At 42.7% G+C, this 21,310-nt stretch overlaps 1 protein-coding gene across 1 annotated transcript; it reads left to right on the forward strand.

Annotated features, from left to right (window-relative positions):
* The first annotated feature begins 5,004 nt into the window (after positions 1-5,004).
* On the forward strand, positions 5,005-20,228 carry LOC126983846 (acid-sensing ion channel 2-like). The gene is made up of 12 exons (XM_050836976.1): positions 5,005-6,205; positions 7,948-8,049; positions 8,565-8,728; positions 9,894-10,074; positions 10,297-10,347; positions 11,558-11,721; positions 13,033-13,190; positions 13,611-13,818; positions 15,683-15,781; positions 16,840-16,936; positions 17,415-17,503; positions 19,078-20,228. The coding sequence occupies exons 1-12, from the start codon at positions 5,814-5,816 to the stop codon at positions 19,230-19,232; spliced, it is 1,860 nt and encodes a 619-aa protein (XP_050692933.1). The 5' UTR covers positions 5,005-5,813; the 3' UTR covers positions 19,233-20,228.
* Positions 20,229-21,310: the final 1,082 nt, after the last annotated feature.

The following is a 21,310-nucleotide window of genomic DNA, read 5'->3' on the forward strand; positions in this document are numbered from 1 at the left end:
AATTCTGCCTTTTCTTACACCTGATTGTTGAACTGTAAGGAACTGCTGTAACGCTGAGGTGCCTGACGGTGTGTTCTGCGTATTCCTCGTTCACTACGAAAAGGATTACACGGGTAAAAGGTAAGGGTAAACTTGGGGCCATACGCTATATCTGCGCGTGGCCGCGGTGCTCATCTCCGTCCCGTTGGCCCTTTGAGTCCGAGGCGGGCAAGAACCCATTACCGGGACACGGGGCCAGTGTGAAATCCGGGTTACCCCAATTACCTTCCCAGTTTCTCCAAGTACCCATTTATTGACCATCACGAAAAGGAGGATGAACAGCTGAATGAGCTGCACGCCAACTACCCTGCAGAGGATTTCCACGCATGTTGTATGTATGGTTACTGTTTCTGGAACCAAAGTGCATGACTGCATTTGTCAACGTTGAACGACATTTGCCACTTTTCAGACCACTGGATGATCTGGTCAAGGTCCTTTTGGATGACTTCACAGTCGGCAATCGAGGAGGAGGAGGAGGAGGAGGAAGAATATATGTGCTGTATAGGAAAAGATGAATGGAGGAGAGAGAGAAGGGTGGAGGAAACATGGAAACATGGACAAGCAGGCAGCAGAAAGCCTATTGGCTCATTACGAGGCTGCATGTTTTCAGTGATTTAATCACTCCGTCAGCCACAGAAGTGGCTTGCGGGAAGGATTAAAGCACTTCAGTACGTACTCGTGGATACGTTTAGTTCACTCCCGACGCAGCAAAGTGACGGTCAATGCGATTTTTAAAGGAGTTGATTGTTTCCGCACTAACCACTCCTGTAGGAAGGCTGTTCCAGTGGCGGACGACTGCTCGAAAAAATAACATCTGCTGATATCCGTAAAGCATCGCTTGGCTTGTATTATTTTATCGTTATTTCTTGTTCGCGGGTTAGTTTGTAGCGTGAAGAGTTTGAAGTGATTAACACTGCTGAACTTGTTCGGGTACTTGAATACTTGTATCATGTCTCCCCGCAATCGTCTCTTTTCCAACCTGAAGAGGACGAGTCGCTTAAGTCGTTTTTCCTTAATGATGGCATCATTTTCGTAGCGCGTCGCTGTACTCTCGAGTAATTCAATGTCTTTCTTGTAGTTAGGAGACTAGAATTGCACGGTCTATTCCAGGTGGGAGGAGGAGAAGGAGGAGGAAGAGTGTCACACGTGAGAGGTATTAAATTAAATTCTTGCTATATGAAGTTCTAGTGTTCATCCTAGTTATATTCCTTCCTTATTTATATCATCTGTGTGTGGAGTATATGAAAGAAAGTTAAGTCGTTTTCTTCCGATTACTCCACGTTCTTGATGAGAGCTTGGATGCTGCGGTGAAGAGTACAGGCAAAGGACACTGTGGAGATGCAAGACAGACAGACAGACAGACAAACAGACAAAAAGAGAAACAGACAGACGGACGGACAGACAGACGAAAGGTAGACAGACGAACAGATATATAAAGAATGACATACAGAAAACACACAAATTGACACACAGACAAAAGGATAAATAAGCGGATAAACAATCAAACACAGACAAAACAAACAATCAAAAAGACAAACAAAAAGCACAGACAGAGAGAGACAGACGGAAAGAAACTCACAAAGACAAACAGACAAACAAGGAAGAAAAACACTCAGAAATCATTGACCATCCCATAACCAAAACAACCCCGTAGCCACATAAAAAACAAGGACTTTCGAAAAACGCAAGAATTGAACACGAAAACCAAAAACACGAATCACCCCTCAGAAAAAAACGAGATAAGATTCTTTGCCTTGGATCGATTTATGGGAGTGACAGGGAAAGGAAGGGGAGGAAAGGGAGGAAAGGGAGGGAAGAGAGGGAAGGGGAGAGAGAGGCGAAATTTCAAGATAAGAAGCCTGAAGAGGTCTGAGTAAGGGCTGGGGCGATGGTTCCCAAGTGAGTCTGGCAAATGAAGGCGTTACATCGATCAAGCCGATTATCTCTACATTTTTTTAGAATACGACAACGGGAGGCAAACCAAAGAGGGGAATAATTGCTGAATGCTGTTGCTGAGAAGTGGTAAGTAGTACAATTTATAAAAAGGCATAATATTGATAGTTAAAATCCATCCTTCTGAAACAAACAGAAGGCAGAAAAGGTAGAGAGATAAAAGATGCGAAAATAATGATATAGGCTGAGAATAAAGAATAAAAAAATAAAGAATAATAACGAAAAAGGAAAGTGTAATGGTTATTTTCAGCTTTTTTTTGTTTTTTTTGCGGGAAAGACAGACCTAGAGATAAACAAAAAATGTATAAAAAAGAAAAAGAAAAAAGAAAAAAATATGCTGCTCGCGAACGAAAAAATATAAATTTATTTACCGAAGATTATTCTTCCCTCATGTTATTTATCATCATTATACGGTAAACTAATTCCTAACAGCCCTTTCCTGTCCTCCCTCTTGCACGGCCAGCTTTTAAACAATATCGAAATGGCCGAACAATCAAACGGTCAACCCTGACTTATAAAAGCCCTTTCCTATCCTTTCCTCTTACACGGCAAGCCTTTAAACAACAATCAGGTGGCCAAACTAACATACAATCAACCCTAATTAATGAACAGCCTTTCCCTTCCTTTCGTCTTACACAGAAGACTTTGAAACAACAATTAATTGGTCAAACTAACATACAAGTGTACTCGAACACATGAACATCCCTTTTTTTATCCTTTCTTACACGGCATGCTTTAAAACAAGATCTAAAGGGCTGAACCAACATACAGCCAAGTCTAAGTCAGCCCTTTCCTATCATTGCCTCTCACACGGGTCGCTTTAAAACAACAATTACACAGCCAAACGCACCCATTATCAACCCCTTACAGTTTACCCACAATACCCTCCGATTAAGATCTCTTTTATACCCTTAACCACTTCCTCCGTGCCCTTCCCCTGACTCACTCCCCTTCCCCTTCCCTCTTCATCCTTCTCCCCTTTCCTGCGCCGTCACCCGCTGGTCTCTGCCCCTTTTCCCCCCCTTCCCTCTACTTCTCCCCCTTCCCATGACTTCCCCGCTCCTCTTCTCTTCACCCTTCTCCCTTTCCTGCACCGTCACCCGCTTGCCCCTCCTTTCACTCCCTCCCCTTCACATGCTTTCCCCTTCTTACCCCTCTTCACCCTTCCCCCCCTTCTCTCCCTTTAACTCTGCACCGTCGTCCACTCGCCTCTGTCCCTTGTCCTCTCTCTGTTGTGTTTTTGTCTTTTGTTTTCGCGGCTTTTGTGGCAGATATGCGACTTCGATGGTGGCCGCTGATACCATGAGAGAGAGAGAGAGAGAGAGAGAGAGAGAGAGAGAGAGAGAGAGAGAGAGAGAGAGAGAGAGAGAGAGAGTGATCGGTGTGTGTGTGTGTGTGTGTGTGTGTGTGTGTGTGTGTGTGAAAAAGAGAGAGAGAGAGAGAGAGAGAGAGAGAGACACAGACAGGGATAAAATAACAGGACACAAAACACGATTATTATCTCATGAGGTGAGGAAAAATATAAACCATTGATACACACACTTTACAACCCTCCCCCCTCCCTCCCTCCCCCCCCCCCTCCCTTCACCACTTCTCTCCTCTCCCCTCTTGCCTTTCGTACTGCCTAACCTCATCCTCCTCCTCTTCCTCCTCCTTCCTTTTCCTTCTCAATCTCCTCCTTCATCCTAGCTTCTCTTCCTCATTCACTGTTCTTTTCTTTCTCTATCTCCTTCACGCCTTCCCTCCGTCACCTCCTTTATTCCTTCCCCGCTTCATCCTCCTCATCCTCCATAATCTCTCCTCGCCTCTTCCTTCCTCTTCCTTCTTAAAACTTCCCTCCTCCTCCAAAGCTACCCCTTCCCTTCTTCTCAACTCAACCCAACCTCTTTACGATGGAAAAGACACGACAGCGGGAGATGATGCAGTACAGAAATTGACGAGATTCACATTTCGAATCGATTCATCCATCTGTCCTTAGAACAAACCTCCAGCAGATGTTGTTGATGTGAATAATACAAACTCATTTATAAATCAAACTGAGTCTTTCGTACTTGTCACAGGAATAAGATGAACATATACAAGTACTTCAATCTATTCTGCAGGACACTGAAATATCTCACGAAAAATAAAATAACTAAAGCTTTATGTTGCCTGTTCTTTAATGTTTGCACGTGACCACCACGCTCTGCTCACTTATCGCTCCTCCTCCTCCTCCTCCTCCTCCTCTACCTCGGGCCTTCTTTGCACCTCGGCGGGGTTGGATTTCGCGTTTATGATCTCCTTGATAATTACGAGGCAGCGCTGGGGCCACAAGTGCTCTATCCACACCGGGGCGGCATCCGGGACGGGTAACGAGGCGGGAGGAGTGATTGGAGACGCCCGACACCCGCCCCCCGCGTGTTCCCCTACAAATTATTATAGTGTCAAGGTCATGGTTGAAGTGATGGGCGTTATGTCACAGGGTATATGCTTGTTGATACTGCTCTCTCTCTCTCTCTCTCTCTCTCTCTCTCTCTCTCTATATATATATATATATATATATATATATATATATATATATATATATATATATATATACCTATTCATCTATCTCTCCCATTGCTTCTTACAGTTGAAATAAGGACACAAATACATCTTTATCCCAATGAAATCTTCTACAAATCACAACCACACGTACATAAAAGGTCATTCCGTATAAAAGCCTAACAGGAGCCCGCTGGTTTTCCCGCCAAATAACTCCCAGCCTGATCCCCTCCTCACCGGCGGGTAGGGTTGGAGTACAGGAGTAGGGGGGTATTCGGTCATAACGCCGCAACAAGGGTGCAAGAGGACGAGTATTATGAGGTGTACCAGGCTAGACTCGCCACAATGCACACACATATTCCCAGAACACAAAGCCCGCCGCAGCCAGCCCCATCTCCCCGTTTATGGTACATCCGAGGTCATATAAGGAAGCGCCAAAGACCTATCGGCCAGAGGAAGTTTTGACGTGGAGGGGGACGGAAGGTTTTTTTGTATGTGTTCTTAACCCGACCAGCCAAAACCAGGAGACGGACCATCAGACAATAAGACAATAAGACAATGAAAGTTCTTGAAGTTTTCTAGACCCCCAGCCAGGAGTCAAATAGACGTGCTGCAGACATATCATAGACCACTTTCGAAGATCTCACGCTGTTATAATGAAGGGGAAAATTTAAAACCACAGAAAGAGACCTTGAAGACAACCAAGATCCGCCACAAGACCACAGTGGGGAACCTCCACCTCAAGACCCACTACAAGCAGACACTGATCGCTCTCAAGGCCGAAAAAAACTCATACTGGTGTAATATAAAGCACCATCGAGAGACTCTGAGGACAGCCCAGACCCACTAACAAAGAGAACACAAAGAACAAGCTGAAGAACCTCAACCTCAAGAAGAGCAAGAAACAGCTCATAATCTTTTAAAAACCCGGAAGACCTTCGAAGACCTTCAGACGTCGTGCCTCAATAAGAAAACAACAACGTCAAGTTGAACCTCAACTCACGAAGAATAAGAAACAAGCAGAGATCTTTCAAAGAACCCCCAAAGACAAAGACATAAGAACGAAACAGAAAGCCTCAAGAAGACCATCATGCCTCAATAGGAAGACCACAAAATCACAGTAAACCTGAACCTCACAAAGAACAAGAAACAAGCAAAGATCTTTCGAGACCCACCAAAGACCTAAGGACGGAACAGCGCGCCTCAAACAGGAGAAAGAAAACAACTCTTTATATCAATCCGTCAAGAATCCCCAAAGACCTATTGCGAAGTAGTGCCTCTAGGTCTTCAGCGACACGATGGCCAGCGACGAGAAGGCCAAGGAGAGCCACAGAGAGCCTTGGCAGCCTTCTGGAGGAGAGGTGGGGCAAATTCCACTACATGAGGACAGTCCCCCAGCCTACCACACCATGTACCCCGGGGTAGCACCAAGGCCTTCTCTCATACCACCAAAAGAAACTTGTATCGACACAGACAACTTGGCGGGGGGAGAGATGGAGGCGCAGAAAAATACACAAAAGGATATGTGGGTGAAGCTAAAAGGGGAGAAACATGGCGACCTTCAGGGTGATCAGAAGCCAGCAGAAGACAAGCAGAAGAAGTTGGAGGTCAAGACTCCAATCATCGTGTTCTCCAAGGAAGCGAAAGAACGGCTGCTGAAGAAGACCCACGGAGCCCGCGACACCCTCAGGTATTGTAGTAAGATGGCGAGTCTTCGTGCACGGCCATCTATCTATACTACTTTTTGACAAGAGTACTTTTTTGTTGTTGAATGTAGACAGATTTCTGTATTCATCTCTATAGAGAAGGAGTCCATTTCTTAACTGGTTGCACAAACTAAGGATATTTTTTTCCAAATGTACAAAAATAGTTTTGTCGTCATCACATAGCGAGAATACTTTTTAAATGATTGCACAGAATAGATTTTGTTTTCATTTTTTTTGTCGAGTAAAGAATTTCTTCTACGCTCTAAAGAGTAGGAATACTTTTCAAGCCGAGTGCACAGAGTATGTTTAGCTTCTTTTAGAGTTGTCTACAGTGTAGAGACCTTTTCGCCAAACGTGAAAACCTTTTTTTTTTTCTTTTTTTTTTTTGTCCTTTCAACAGAGAGCAGGGGTACATATTTTAGTTGACTGCACACAGTTGATATACTTTTTGAGAAACATTTAAAGATTTATTTCCCTACTCTATCGGCTTATTTAACTGTTCCAATAGGGCACGCCTGGAATCTTAAGTATCCTATTGTCTAATATCTAAAATATACCCAGATATTCTGTAGTCTGGATTTTTCATATGGATTACAATCAAATATGAACTCCTTCATTCCCAGCCCTCCATCACCCACACCAACACATACAAATTACTAACTTCTTGGGAACCGCTGGTACAGAGCGAGGATACTTCTTGGCCGAATGCAGACTCATTTTCATTATTTGAAAGCTAAACATTTTTTGTTGTTGTTGTATTCCACACGCAGGGGGGTGAGAGTGTTTCCAATTGTGCAAGGATAATGTACCCCTCGGTGTAGATTGAGAAGACATTTTTTTTCTAAGCGGACGGTAGGGTAAGGATATATACCTCTTGGACAACTGTGCTAAGATCTTTTTCGCCTCTCAGTAAGATGTAAGAATACTTATTTATAGGTAAGTATATAAAGTAAAAAAGATATTTGCCTGACAAGCAAAGATTTTCCTCCTCCCAGTATAAAATCTGTGGCCAAAGGTTCTTACCCACAATGGACTCAAGATCCAGTGAGACAGAGGTGAGCACCGAGGCCACTCGCAGCTGTAGCGTATGCCCCCAGCTTTACCTTTACTACTCATACAAAATTAAAGCATTATTTACTAAAGAGAGTACAGAGTAAACCTCCTCTGCCGAACTTATAGATTTTCCTTTATGGAGCAAGAAAACTATTTTCTAATCAAGCGTGCAATGATAACTTTTATAGGGATGGAAAAATAAACATCCACCAACCTATATCTATATTTGTACATCCATCTATTTATGTATCTATTTATCTATCTATAGCTGCGCGTGGCCTCAGTGCAATTTTCCTTTCAGCTAACTCCATGAGATAAAGATATCTTATTTTTCGAATGTACAAAGATATTTTCCCCTCAGTTTAGAGAATGAGGTGCTTTCCTTGCTGACTTTATTCCCGGATTGTACCTCCAACACCACCAGGTATCAGGACACCTCTTCTCCTCCCGAAACTGACCTCTCTTTCGGCCACCTCTTTTGATTCTTTTTATGGGAGCAGCGAGTAGCGGGCTTTGTTGTTGTTGTTGTTGTTGTTTCCTTTTTTTGTGCCCTTGAGTTATAAAAAATAAATCCTAAACTATCCCTTCATCGCCTCCTGTAGCCTTGATCCTTCACCTCCACACCAGCCTAGCCGCCACCTCCCTCACCTGGTCCTCTCTCCGCCTCCCACAGTGACTTCTGCCGCAAGACCACCGCCCACGGGTTCCACCACGTGATAGAGGAGGACCTTCCCCTCTTCCTAAGGATCTTCTGGCTCGTCGTTACTCTAATAAGGTGCATAGCTACGTAAAGTGCTAAACTAAATGATCGTGGCGGGCTTTTATTTATTTTTTGTTGATATATTTTTCTTTCTTTATTTATTTATTTATTTTCTTTTTTTCTTTTTATTTTTTTCTCTCGAGACGCCTCATTTACTGTAAAAAAATTCCACCTGCTTCTCACCTCAAACTCTACTGATATCTCAACAGATAAGTATATGCATATCAGATTTTTCATTCAAAATAAAAGTCAAGATTTACGGTGAGTGGACGGTCCAGTGTTTATGACGCTATCCACAGCCTCCACACACGCCGCCCCCATCAACAGACACACCCATCGTTCCTATCAGCACAGCCTATCCCTATCCACTGACCCTACCCATCAAAACATATATCCATCCCACATATCTATATATTCACCATCCTTGGAAGTTAACAAATCCTATCCCCTATCCCTTGACCTGAACCATGCCTGTACCCATCAACACAGCCACACCCTTTGGTCCTATCAGCCCAGCCCTCCATCCCCAGCCTGGGTATCCTGCTGTCCGTGGCCTACACCATGACCAAGGCGTCCTTTGTGACCAAGCGCCCCATCACGGAGGTCACCTACAAGGACAGCAGGAAGGACGGACTCCCCTTCCCCGAGTTCACCGTCTGCAGCCGGTCAGGGTTCTGGAAGTCCAAGATCGAGAGTGAGTCAGTCAGCCAGTTGGTCAGTCAGTCGGTTAGTTGGTCAGTCAGCAGGTTAGCTGATTGTTTAGTTAGTGATAGAATGAGTGAGTTAGTGAAGGAGTGAAGGAGTGATTGTTTAGTTAGTGATAGAATGAGTGAGTCAGTGATGGAGTGAATGAGTGAGTTAGTCAGTCAGTTAGCCAGTTTGCCATTTCCAGCTGAGGGTAAAAGTAGGATTTAAAGTCAATGAACATTATTAGCATGACGTTAGTCGGTCTCACCCCCTAATGCCTGGCCATGGCACACGCTGGTACTGAACGGTTAAACGTAAATTGTATCCAAGGAGACTGTGATTCTTGGCGACATTCACTGATGACCACTTTCTGTCATTGGGTTAGTGGGTTCGGCACTCAAGTAGATATTCTGTCAGGTATTAAGTTGATCAGTCGAGCAATGAGATACTCTGTCAATCATTGTTTAGCCAACTGAACACTTTTTTTCCTGTGTGATGTTTGTGTGTGTGTGTGTGTGTGTGTGTGTGTGTGTGTGTGTGTGTATATATGTTCCTCTCCTCACTGATGGTCGTGTTAATGGACTATACAGACCCACGCACATACCGTTCCTCAGGTGTATCATTAATTAATTGTTTACCTGACGCATTTCACCTACACGGAAGAACAAAATCTCCCAGAAAAAAATATATATAAAATAAATAAGTAAATAGATAAATATATAAATAAGGGAATAACAAATGATCACCTAACAAAATATTACCTTTTGCTTCATCTTCTTCCTTACTTCAACTTCTCTATCCTCCTTTTCTTCCTCCTCCTCCTCCTCCTTTTCTCTATCCCCTCATCCCCATTCTTCTCTTTCCTTTCCTTATCTCTCTGCCTGCTCCTCTACTTTAATTACCTATCGTTCGCTCTCCCTCCATTCCTTTTTTTTCTTTTCATCTTCCTCCTCCTCCTCCTCCTCCTCCTCCTCCTGCTATCAATTTTCCTTTGTCTCCTCCAACTTCTCTCTCTCTCTCTCTCTCTCTCTCTCTCTCTCTCTCTCTCTCTCTCTCTCTCTCTCTCTCTCTCTCTCTCTCTCTCTCTCTCTCTGTTTCTTCCCCTTCTATTCTCTACTCTTCATTCTCGTCCATCTACTTCCTCTTCCTCCTCCTGCTATTTTACCCTCCAGAGCATAACGTGAGCACCTCGCTGGCCTCGTACCTCCTGCTAGCTGTCGGGGGCCCGGACGTGGTAAGCAACACCCTCAAGACGGACAAGCGTATGGTGAGGGTGTTCCAGCATGAATTGACTTCCTTCCTAAAGAATCGGAACCTCACACTGAGCCAGATGATCACCCTGCTGTCCCCTACGTGAGTGTGTGTGTGTGAGGGGAGGGGTGGGGAAAAGGGGTAGGATTGTTTGTCTTTTGATCTATGTATGTATCTATCTATGTATCTATCTCCCTCTTTAGACAGTCTCCTACGTGAGTGCGAACGTTTCTGTGTGTGTGTGTGTGTGTGTGTGTGTGTGTGTGTGTGTGTGTGTGTGTCACCTGAGGAACACCTGTGCACCGTATTCTCGTGTAATTACAGGTGTGAGGAGGTGATCGTGGGCTGCTTTAACGAGGTCGAGTCAATTTCAGGGTAAGTCTATAGTAGTAGTAGTAGTAGAAGTAGTAGTAGTAGTAGTGGTGGTAGTAGTGGTGGTGGTGGTGAGCAGTAGTAGTAGTAGTAGTAGTAGTAGTAGTAGTGTCTGTAGTTGGTGGGGAATAGGTTAATGAAAAGATGAATACATGCATATGGATATGTGTACTTCTTACGGTGAAAATAACGGCATATCAAGTGTGAACGAAAAATGCCCAACACATGCCTCCCAAGAAAATAGTGAAGGTAAAGTTGGGCGCATACGCTGTAGCTGACAAGTTCAACAGGACAGTGAGGATGTATTTCTTTGAGTTGGTGGAGACTGGAGACTGTGGAGGTAAAAAAAAAAAAAGAGGATAGAGGGAGAGGGAAGGAAATAGGAAAGAGGATGAGGAGGAGGTGTACAGACGAGGTGAAGACATGCACAGACACGTTCAAGAGAGCAATGAGGATCCACTTCTTTGTGTTGGTGGAGAGAGACGAGATGAGAGTGATATAAGGTTTGGAGGTAAAAGAGGATAAAGGGAGAGTTAAGGAGAAAATAGAGGATAGGAGTATAGAAGGGGTGGAGGCATGCATAGACACGTTCAACAGGGCAGAGAGGATTTATTTTTGTTATGTTGGTTCAGAAAGACGAAACAGGTAAAAAAGAGGATGAAGGGAAAGGTGAGGAGAAAAGAGAGAGAATAGGTGTACAGAAGAGGTGAAGGCATACATAGACACATGCAACAGAGGAATAACGATCTACTTCTTTGTGTTGGTACAAAACGACGTGTTGCGAGACAATGTTAAAAGACGAAACAGGTAAAAAAGAGGATGAAGGGAGAGGTAAGGAGAAGAGAGAGAGGATAGGAGTACAGAAGATATAGGCAAGGAGGAAGAGGAGGAAGAGGTGGAAGAGAGGGATGGAGAAGGAAAAAGCCGAAGTGGAGGAGGAGGAGAAAGAGAGAGGGTGTTGAAGAGGAGGAGGAGGCAGAGGAAGTAGTGGGGATGGAGATGTTATGAGAAGAGGAAAAAGGGGTGAGGAGGAAGAGAGGAGGAGATGGAGAAGGAAAAAGGGGATGTGGAGGAGGAGGAGGGGAAAGGGGAGGAGGAGGAAGAGAGGAGGAGATGGAGAAGGAAAAAGGGGATGTGGAGGAAGAGGAGGAGGAGGAGGAGAACAGACACACTCAACAGAGGAATGACGATCCACTTCCTTGTGTTGGTACAGAAAGACGTGTTGCGAGACCATGTTCAGGCCCACGATCACCACCCTGGGTATGTGTTACTCCACGCTGACCAGAACCAGACCAGACCAGCCCATCAGGCAGACCACGGCGGGCCTCATCGGCGGCACTCGCATCATCTTCTCCATCAACCTTAACGAGTACATGGGTAATGAAGGGGTAGAGAGGAGGAGAGAGGGACAAGATGATGATGGTAGAAACGGTAGTGATCACGTTATTGCAGTGATCATGGGCATGGGTAAAGAAGGGCCAGAGAGCGGGGGTAGGGGCAAGATGATGATGATGATGATGGTATATTACAGTGGTATAGATTAGGTTAGGTTAGGTTAGGTTGGGTAAGGTTAGGTTAGGTTAGACTAGGTTAGGTTAGGTAAGGTTAGGTTAGATTAGGTTAGACTAGGTTAGGTTAGGTTTGGTTAGGTTAGGTTAGGTTAGGTTAGGTTAGGTTAGGTTAGACTGGGTTAGGTTTGGTTAGGTTAGGTTAGGTTAGGTTAGATTAGGTTAGGGTAGGTTAGGTTAGGTATAGTATAGTAGTGGCAGTGGTGGCGGTGGTGGTCACGGTATGAATAATATAATGAAAGGGATGAGAAAATGTATGATAGAGGGGAAGATGATGATTTTGATGATGGGCGGGAGAGAGAGAATGTGAGAGGGACCAGAGAGAGAAATAACGATGGTACTGACGATGGTGATAGTAGTGCGAGGATAATAGTGATGATAGTGAAAAAATATAGTGAGATAAGAATGGGAGGATAATGTAATAACGATGATAGGTGAGTGAGTGACAGTGAGAGGGGTTAACAGTGAGGATAGTGAAAAACAAAGGAGTAGCGACAAGTAATGGTGATGGTGATAGTGATGAGCGGTGAAAGTGACAGGTAGTAAATTAATAGAGGAAAGAAAATAATGGTATAGTGATGGATGACTGAATAATATTGAGGAGAATGATGGTGAAGAGATTTATTGATAGTGATGGATAGTGGCGGTGAGTTAGTGGCAATAAAAAGGAAAAAAAAAAAAGGATAGTGAGAGATGAATAGATGATAATGTATAAAGAGTGAATTAATGATGATAACGATGATAATAATAATAATAATAATAATAATAATAATAATAATAATAATAATAATAATAATAATAATAATAATAATAATAATCTTAAAAACCACTTTCCTCTTCTCTCTCATCTTTCACCTCCTCCTCCTCCTCCTCCTCCTCCACCCCGTACTCTTCCTCCACCTCTTCTCCTTTCTTCCCTCTTGACCTTCTATCCTTTTCCTCCACCATTCTCCTTCTACTCCTTCTTCTCTTCCTCTTCCTTTTATCCTCCTCTTTTTCCTCCTCATCCTCCCCTCACCTCCTCCAACCTCTTTCCTTCTCTTCCTTGCACCTTATCTTTTCTCCACCTCCTCCCAACAATCTCCTCCTTCTCCTCCTCCTCCTCCTCCCCCCTGAGCAGAGTACGACCCTAACGTGCTGGCAACGACCGCCCTGGCAGAGGTTGGCATCCACGTGTCTCTCTCCCACTTCGACATGACCCCCACTGTGGCTTCCAACATGCACGCCGTCCGCATAGCCCCCGACACCTCCGCCAACATAGCGCTCTCCGTCACCAGGGTAAGGGGGGAGAGGGGGGGGGGGTAAGACAGGAAAAAAGTGATATAGGCAAGGAGGAAGAGGAGGAGGAGGAGGTGGAAGAGAGGGATGGAGAAGGAAGAGGGGGAAATGATGAGAAAAAAAGAAAGAAGGAAAAAGAAAAGGAAAAAGGGGAAAGTGGAGGAGGAAGAGGAGGAAACTAAAGAGGGAGAAATTAAGATTGTGCAGGAGATGGAGAAGAAAGAAAGAAGTTAAGGAGGAGGAGAAAGAGAGAGGGTGTTGAAGAAGAGGAGGAGGAGGAGGAAGAGAAAGTAGTGGGGATGGAGATGTTATGAGAAGAGGAGAAGGGGTGAGGAAGGAGAAAGGAGGAGGGTTAGACTTTCAGGAGCTCCCTTGCAAACTATTTATGTTCTTATGCTCTTATGTTCTCTTCCCCTACAGATAGATCACCAGGAGCGCTATCTACGGGACTGGCCCTGGAGCAGTGAACACCCGAGCTGCGTCAAGGAGGAGGAATACCTACACCTGACGGAGGCGAGGAAGATGTACACGGAGAACAACCTCTACTTCACCCTCATGTACCGCCACTGCCTCTTGCTCCATGCCAACTGCTCCGCCATCCCCATGCGGCTCACGGATGACGAAACGGGTGACTTAACCTACCGTAACCTTACCTAATTGAGCAGTCTAACCTTAACACCATAATCGAGCCTAGCTAGCCTAACCTAACCTAATCTAACCTAACCTAATTGAGCAAAGCCAAACCTAAACACCATAATCGAGCCTAGCTAACCTAACCTAACCTAACCTAATCTAACCTGACCTAATTGAGCAAAGTCTAACCTACACACCATAATCGAGCCTAGCTAACCTAACCTAACCTAACCTAACCTAACCTTACCTAATTGAGTAGAGTCTAACCTAAACACCATAATCAAGCCTAGCTAACCTAACCTAACCTAACCTAACCTAACCTAACCTAGCCTAACCTAATTGAGCAGAACCTAACCTAAACACCAGTGAGTAGCGGGCCTTTTTTTCCATATTTGTTTCCTTTTTGTATGCCCTTGAACTGACTCCTTTGACGTAAAAAAAAATAATAATAATAAAATAAAAGTCGGTTTTCTAAGACACTTCCGCCACTCACAGCAACTATTGCCAAATTTAATCGGGTCCTCATAAGCGTTTTTTCACGTTCATAGTACAGAAGTGTTGTCAGTCTACCACCAGGGTCATAAAACTACCCACTCCTACGAAAGTCTTGTCTAATGTGTGTGCTTGGGCGCCGAAATGGTTAAATGGCCCTAAAGAGAGGTAAGGCAAAGAGGAAGGAAGAGGATGAAAAGGAGAGAAGAGGAAAAAAGATAGGAAAACAGGAGAAAAGAGGAAAGGAGAGAATAACAGTGAGATGCGGAAAGGAAAGAAAAATAAATGACAAGGTAAGAAAGAGGGAGAGGTAAGGTGAGGAGGAGGAGGAAGGAAGAGGAGAAACGGGAGAGGATAGAAGTAAAGTAGAGTGAAGAGGATATTAATGAGAAGAGCAAAGGAAAGAGGAATAAGTGACGAGGAGAGGAGAAAGGAAGAGGAGTGAGACAAGGTGAGAAAGAGAATGGGAAGAGAGAATGAAGGGGCAGAAGAGGGTAAAAAGAGAAAGGATAGAAGTAGGGGAGAAGAGAGGGGTGGATATCACTGTCTGGAGGAGAGGAAAGAAGAGTTAACGATAAGGTAAGGGAGGAAGAAGGGAAGGGAGAGGAAGAGAGAATGGAGAGACGAGGAGGCAAACCTAACTTCACTCCAGTTCCCCACTCCAACACGGGGTCATCATAAGTATCCAAACCAATATTCTTCACAGAGGTCAAACTTTCTACTTAACACTCAATACTAAGGAGATTTCCCGTGTGGTTCTCTTCATTTCATTATTTAGTAAGATTAGATTAGGTTAGGTTGTGCTAAGGTTAGGCTCTGCTCAATTAGGTAAGGTTAGATTAGGTTAGGTCACTCCCTCAAACAACCATTCTATCATCCCTACCATCACTTTATATCCGCCTCACCACCACCACCACCACCACTGCTTCATTTCATCATTTAGTAAGATTAGATTAGGTTAGGTTGTGCTAAGGTTAGGCTCTGCTCAATTAGGTAAGGTTAGATTAGGTTAGGTCACTCTCTCAAACAACCATTCTATCATCCCTACCATCACTTTATATCCGCCTTTCATATCAACGCCAAAAACTGTACAAGTATTTTTTTTAGTATTATGTTTGGTTTGGGAGCTTACGAACCTGCTCACATAATGGTCAGATTTTCTACCTAACACTCGATTGTGGAGATTTCCTGTGTAGTTCCCTTGAATTTCTTACCTTCTGTATCAACACTAAACATTGTACACATAATTTTCGTAGTATTTTGTGTCTGGTGTGTGAGCTTACGAACTCGCTCTGTTGGACCGTGGAGCTGACCCCCAGACTCTAGCCACCAAACAGTCCCTACAGCTGCCCTTCTCCCCCCCACAGCGGAGTGCATGCCAGACAAGATCCTCCACCACCTGTTCCTCTTGACTGACGAACAGGTGAGGAACTGTGTCCTCACCAACCTCAACCAGTCCGAGAACAGTGAGTGCCCTATTTAGTATGTTATGAGAGAGAGAGAGAGAGAGAGAGAGAGAGAGAGAGAGAGAGAGAGAGAGAGAGAGAGAGAGAGAGAGAGAGAGAGAGAGAGAGAGAGAGAGAGAGAGAGAGAGAGAGAGAGAGAGAGAGAGAGAGTTTACATAGATGTTCAGTCCACACACACCCCATGATCCAGACTAAGGTGGTTTGCCCCTAAACCTAAGTGAATCGCACCAAACGGTCTCAGTGAATGTCTTTTTTTTTTTTTACAGGAAAGGAAGCAGCTCAAGGGCGCAAAAAAAGGGGAAACAAAATAATCCCAGACCTGTTTTTAAATAACAGGAGATTATTATATTCTTGTACATAAACTTTGGTGAAAAAGACGTTCGTGAGGTATCACCGATCATGAAGTATTGGATGCATTCGTAAAGACATTAAGTGCTTTGAAGCTTTCAGTTAGTTTACCTCGGAGGCGGTTTTTCACAATAGAGAATACCTTATGCTATGACACTGGCCTTTCCTCATGGTGTTTCGCAGTAAAGAGATCATCCTATGTGCCCTACGGAAAAAAAAATGTCATTTAAAATTTCATTTGCATGTTGTGGATCCAAAACTGCACCGCGTACTCCGAATGAGATGTTACTAAGCTAGTATATAGAAACCCTCTATACTTTATTTTCCAGGCATCAATAGAATGCCTACGATTCATGATTCCCAGGAAAACAATTACAGCCTCGTTCCCTTAACAACAAAAACGCAAAATCTTAACCATCAATGTCTTATAATTTACAATCCATTACATAACCGTTTTCTAGGCGCCAATAAACATTGCCTCTTCAACACCAAGAAAACACTTAAACACAACTTTGAAACTATTAAAGAAAACAAACTCCCTACCTCTATACCCCTTTACCCACCTCACCTTCCTCACCCACCTACAGCCCTACCTCACCAGCCAACCACCCTACCACTTCTGCCACCTAACCCCTCCGTATCTCCACCACACTGTAATGAACGCTTCAGTATGATATAAACTACTAACGACCGACTTCCATGCTTCTCAGGCTCCAACAAGCTGTGCTACACCACCTTCCTAACCAAACAACTCAGCTATACAACACTCAAAAAGGACAGTCTGCAGGATCTCCGTCAGTCCCCGAAGTGAGTAGGACCCATGAACAGATAGAGATGGGGAAACAGCCTGGCAAACATAAAAGTAGATAGACAGTTGAACAAATAGACTGACAGACAGGAAAACAGATGTACAGATGAACAAACAGAATAGCACAGACAAATAGAGATGGACAGACAGATATGCAAATACACATAGAGATAGACAAATAGAAAGCAGGTAAAAAGACATATAGATAGATGGACAACTATGCAGACAGGTAAACTGACATAAAAATAGATGAACAAACAGACAGACAGACAGACAACCTAAACGGCATATTAGCTACTTTACAGACTTGACTAGTGCAGATGATGGATTAAAATGTGTCTATCATGTTTTCAGATTAACTAAGGAGGAAAATATCGTTTAGTAATGTTATAATGATCATACTTAAATTATCTATCTAACTATATCTATCTATCGATCGATCTGTCTGTCCATTTATCTATTTATATCTATTCACAGCAACTCCTTGTCAATGGCGGTCGTTTACTACTCAGAATTGGGCTACAGAGAATACTACGAGAGGATTCCCACCTTCTCCACCTGGTTCAGTGAGTATTGGGGAGACGTGCGTTGAGAGCGGTGTTGAGGGTAATAACTGCGATACGTCTTACTTATGACCGCGTGTAGCAGTGCCAAGTTGCTTATGCCAGTTATCAGAGGCATAAAAAAGGAGCGTTTGACCAGCTTCATCACAGCCGCCATGTTGTTACCAAATTCAAATGGATGCTGATATAATAATATTTTCTGGTGCTCTAATTACTTCGAAATCCTGACGATACTTAGAGCACAAAAAAACACTATTGTAGCAGTAGCAATTTCAATTTCGCGCCGGCTCCATTGGTAGCTACATGGCGCCGGTGATGAAGTTGGCCAAACTCTCCGTATTATTATATTATTATCGCCCAAATCAGCGTAGCGAGGAAGGCGGTACTGTGTTCAGAATTTTGTCCTTATGTCTGTTTGTATGTATGTCCACTTGTCCATTGCCAAAATATCTCAAACTGGATTGGTATAATCTCCAAACACACTAGAACATCCATATTAGGGGAATAATATATCAAATTTAATAACTGTGGGGAAGACTCCAAATAAAAACTGACAATAATGGCAAATAAATGAATAAACTGAATAACTGAATAAGGAAGACCATATGGAAAAATCTATAAAAAAACTATCTGAATGGTGGCGAATAAATGAAAAAAAATAACTGAATGATTGACTTGGGGCGACCATATGAAAAATAACTGTAAAAAATAACTGGATGATGACAAATAAATTAAGAAAACTGGCTGAACAACCTTGGGTGATCGTATAGAAAACTTGCAGTAAAAAAATAATAATAATAATAATAATAAATAAATAAATAAATAGATATATAAAATAAAAAAAACATGCCTAGAGTTTAGATCACGAGTGTTTCAAGGGAGCCCCGAGAGTGTTTGGGAGGTGACCAGGGTGATGGGGGTGTTGGGATCGGGGGGTGCAATAAGGGTCGGGGAGTCTGAGGGTGGGGAAAGGAGTTTGAGGGTTGGGATAAGAGTTGGGGTTGGGTTGGGAATGAGGTGGAATCGGTTGGGGTGGGAAAGGGGGGATATAGGTAGAGGTGGAGACTGGGAGTTGTAGGTTGAGGGCTGGGGTTGGGTTGGGAATGAGGTGGGGGTTGGTTGGGGTGAGGTACAGAGGTTGGGGTGAAAGTTGTAAATTGTAGGTAAAAATTGAGGATTGGGGGTGGGTTGAAAATGAGGTGGGGATTGGTTGTGTTGGGGTGTAGGGGAAAAGGATGAGGGATAGAGGTTGGGGTGGAGGTTGGTAGTTGCAGGTAAAGGTTGATGGTTGACGTTGGGTTGGGAATGGGTTGGGGATTGGTTGTGTTGGGGTGGAGGTTGGGAGTTGCAGGTAAAGGTTGATGATTGATGTTGGGTTGGGAATGGGTTGGGGGTTGGTTGGGGTAGCTTTGGGGGTAGGGGACGGGGGATAGAGGTTGGGGTGGAGGTTGGGAGTTGCAGGTAAAGGTTGAAGGTTGGGGCTGGGTTGGGAATGAATTGGGGGTTAGTTGGGGTAGGGATTGGGGCCCCTGCCTTCCCTATTCGTTCCTCCCTCTTAACTCTCTCCTATCCCACAGGTGATCTCGGTGGACAAATGGGGCTGTTCCTTGGAGCTTCCTTCATCACGTTGGTGGAACTGTCCTTCACTGCCTGTTATGTGGTGCGTCTGGTGGTGTGGCGGGCAGTGAGAGCAGTTCACGCAAGACTAAAAGCAGCTATGACAATGTTTTAATTATGTGTGTGTGTGTGTGTGTGTGTGTGTTAGACTATCAATTAAAAACATCTCCTTTCTGCCCTGTGTATATTGCTAAAAAGACGAAAAAGAAAAACGTCACAGTTCTGTCTTCTGTAAATTGTTAGGCTAAAATGATATAATTAAAAGCGTCGCAATTCTGTACTCTGCATATTGTTAAGATAAAGACATGATGAAAAGCGTCTCAGTTCTGTATTTTATATAGCAAGGATAAAAAGATAATAAAAAGCGTCTCAATTCTGTCCTTTTTATATTTTAGGATAAAAATATAATGAAAAGCGTTTCAGTTCTGTTCTGTGTAGCCCTACTGTTGAGCTAAAGAGATATAACAGAAAAGCATCTCAGTTATGTTTTTTTTATATATTGTTAGGATGAAAAGATAATGAAAAGCGTCTCAGTTTTATCCATGTAAATTGTTACGCTTATAGAAAAATATGGAGAAAAATGTCTTAGGTCTGTTCTGTGTATATTGCTAGGCTTTGGAAGACACGCAAATAAATGTCTTAATTAGCCTATCTCCTAAGTATACTGTTTGGCTTTTAAATAGACGTAAAGTATCTGGATTCCATGTGTTAGGCTAAAACAACGTATTTTTAAGTCCTTTTTTTGTCGTTTTGTTAGGCTAAAAAGACGAAATCAAAATCGTTTCAAATCTGTCCTTTGAACATTGTTAGGCTAAATAACCGTCATGAAATGTTTTGGTAAGCTAACAAAAGATTCCTAACTAGGTTCTTTTGTTAGGTTCAAGAGACGTAATGAAGTTTAAATTATGTACTATATTCTATAGTATTAAACTAAAACGACGTTACAAAACTTCTATTAAATCATTTTGTTAAGCTAAAAAGAATGGCGTTTCAGTTGTCAATTGTATAGTTATGCTAAATTAACATGTATAAAAGTGTCTCAACTGTCCCTAGTATATTCCGAGGATAAAAAAAAAATGTAAATTCCTTTCAATAATCTAAAAAGACAATAAAAAATACTGTCCCATGTACATTTTTATGCTAAAAGCGCAACGAAAAGTAACTTAATCATGTTCTTTTATTAAGTTAAAAAGAAGTATTGAAAAAGTTATAATTATGTTGTCTTGTTTGGCTAGATGCATAATGAAGAGCATCTCAGTCTTGTATAGCAATCACAGTTAGAAGCTAAACAAAATATAAAGAAAAGCATTTTAATTAGTATGTAGTATATTGGTAGGCTACTAGAGACAAAATGGAAAGTGTCCCATCATTTGCATGTTACTGGCTAAAAAGAAGCAATAGTATGAGTCCTTTCTTTGTCATTATTGAAAAGGCGTGACGTAATAAAACGTCTTGAGTTTGTTATTCGCACGCTGTAAAAATTTGGCCCTTGATAATCCTGCTGTTTTAGTTACGCCATAATTAACTCATTTACACTGTTGTTGAGCTCAATATAACTCAACAGCAACCGTCATTAGCCCAATAAAACATCATAAGTACACGACACACTCACTTACACCATTAGGCTAATAAATAAGAAAATAAATAGAAGTGATAAAATAATACAGCATCAATCTAGAATAGGCTACCATTGCATAAGTAGTCGAAAGAAACATTATAAATAAACATCACCTTATTTTAGAATAGATATGCAAATAGGTAAAAAGTACCAGTAAAAAGAAAAAAATTGTAAAAAGGTCGGAGGTAAAAATAGCAATAAAATACAACTATAAACCCAGAAAACCGTAACATAATTATTAAGTAGTCTATAGTAAAGCAAATATAACATTATACAGATACAAGGCGCACTTAAACATAATGGATATACATGCAGGTTAAAAAACTAATAATGATAAAAACGATGTATAAAAAAAACATACAACCATAACCCAAGGAGTCGTCTGGAGAAAAAGAAGTACAAATAGCCTATTATCCACGACACACATGGATAGACAGGTAAATAAGAATAATAAAGCAATGTATTAAACCAGTAAGCCAAAACAAAAGAAGTCGTCGGTTACAAAGGAGTTTAGAGGGTTATAATGCACTAGAATCAGTTACTGTAGCCTAGAGCAAAGTTAGGAACCCATAGAA

The sequence above is a fragment of the Eriocheir sinensis genome, chromosome 55 (assembly GCF_024679095.1).
Source record: "Eriocheir sinensis breed Jianghai 21 chromosome 55, ASM2467909v1, whole genome shotgun sequence".
Classification (NCBI taxonomy): domain Eukaryota; kingdom Metazoa; phylum Arthropoda; class Malacostraca; order Decapoda; family Varunidae; genus Eriocheir; species Eriocheir sinensis.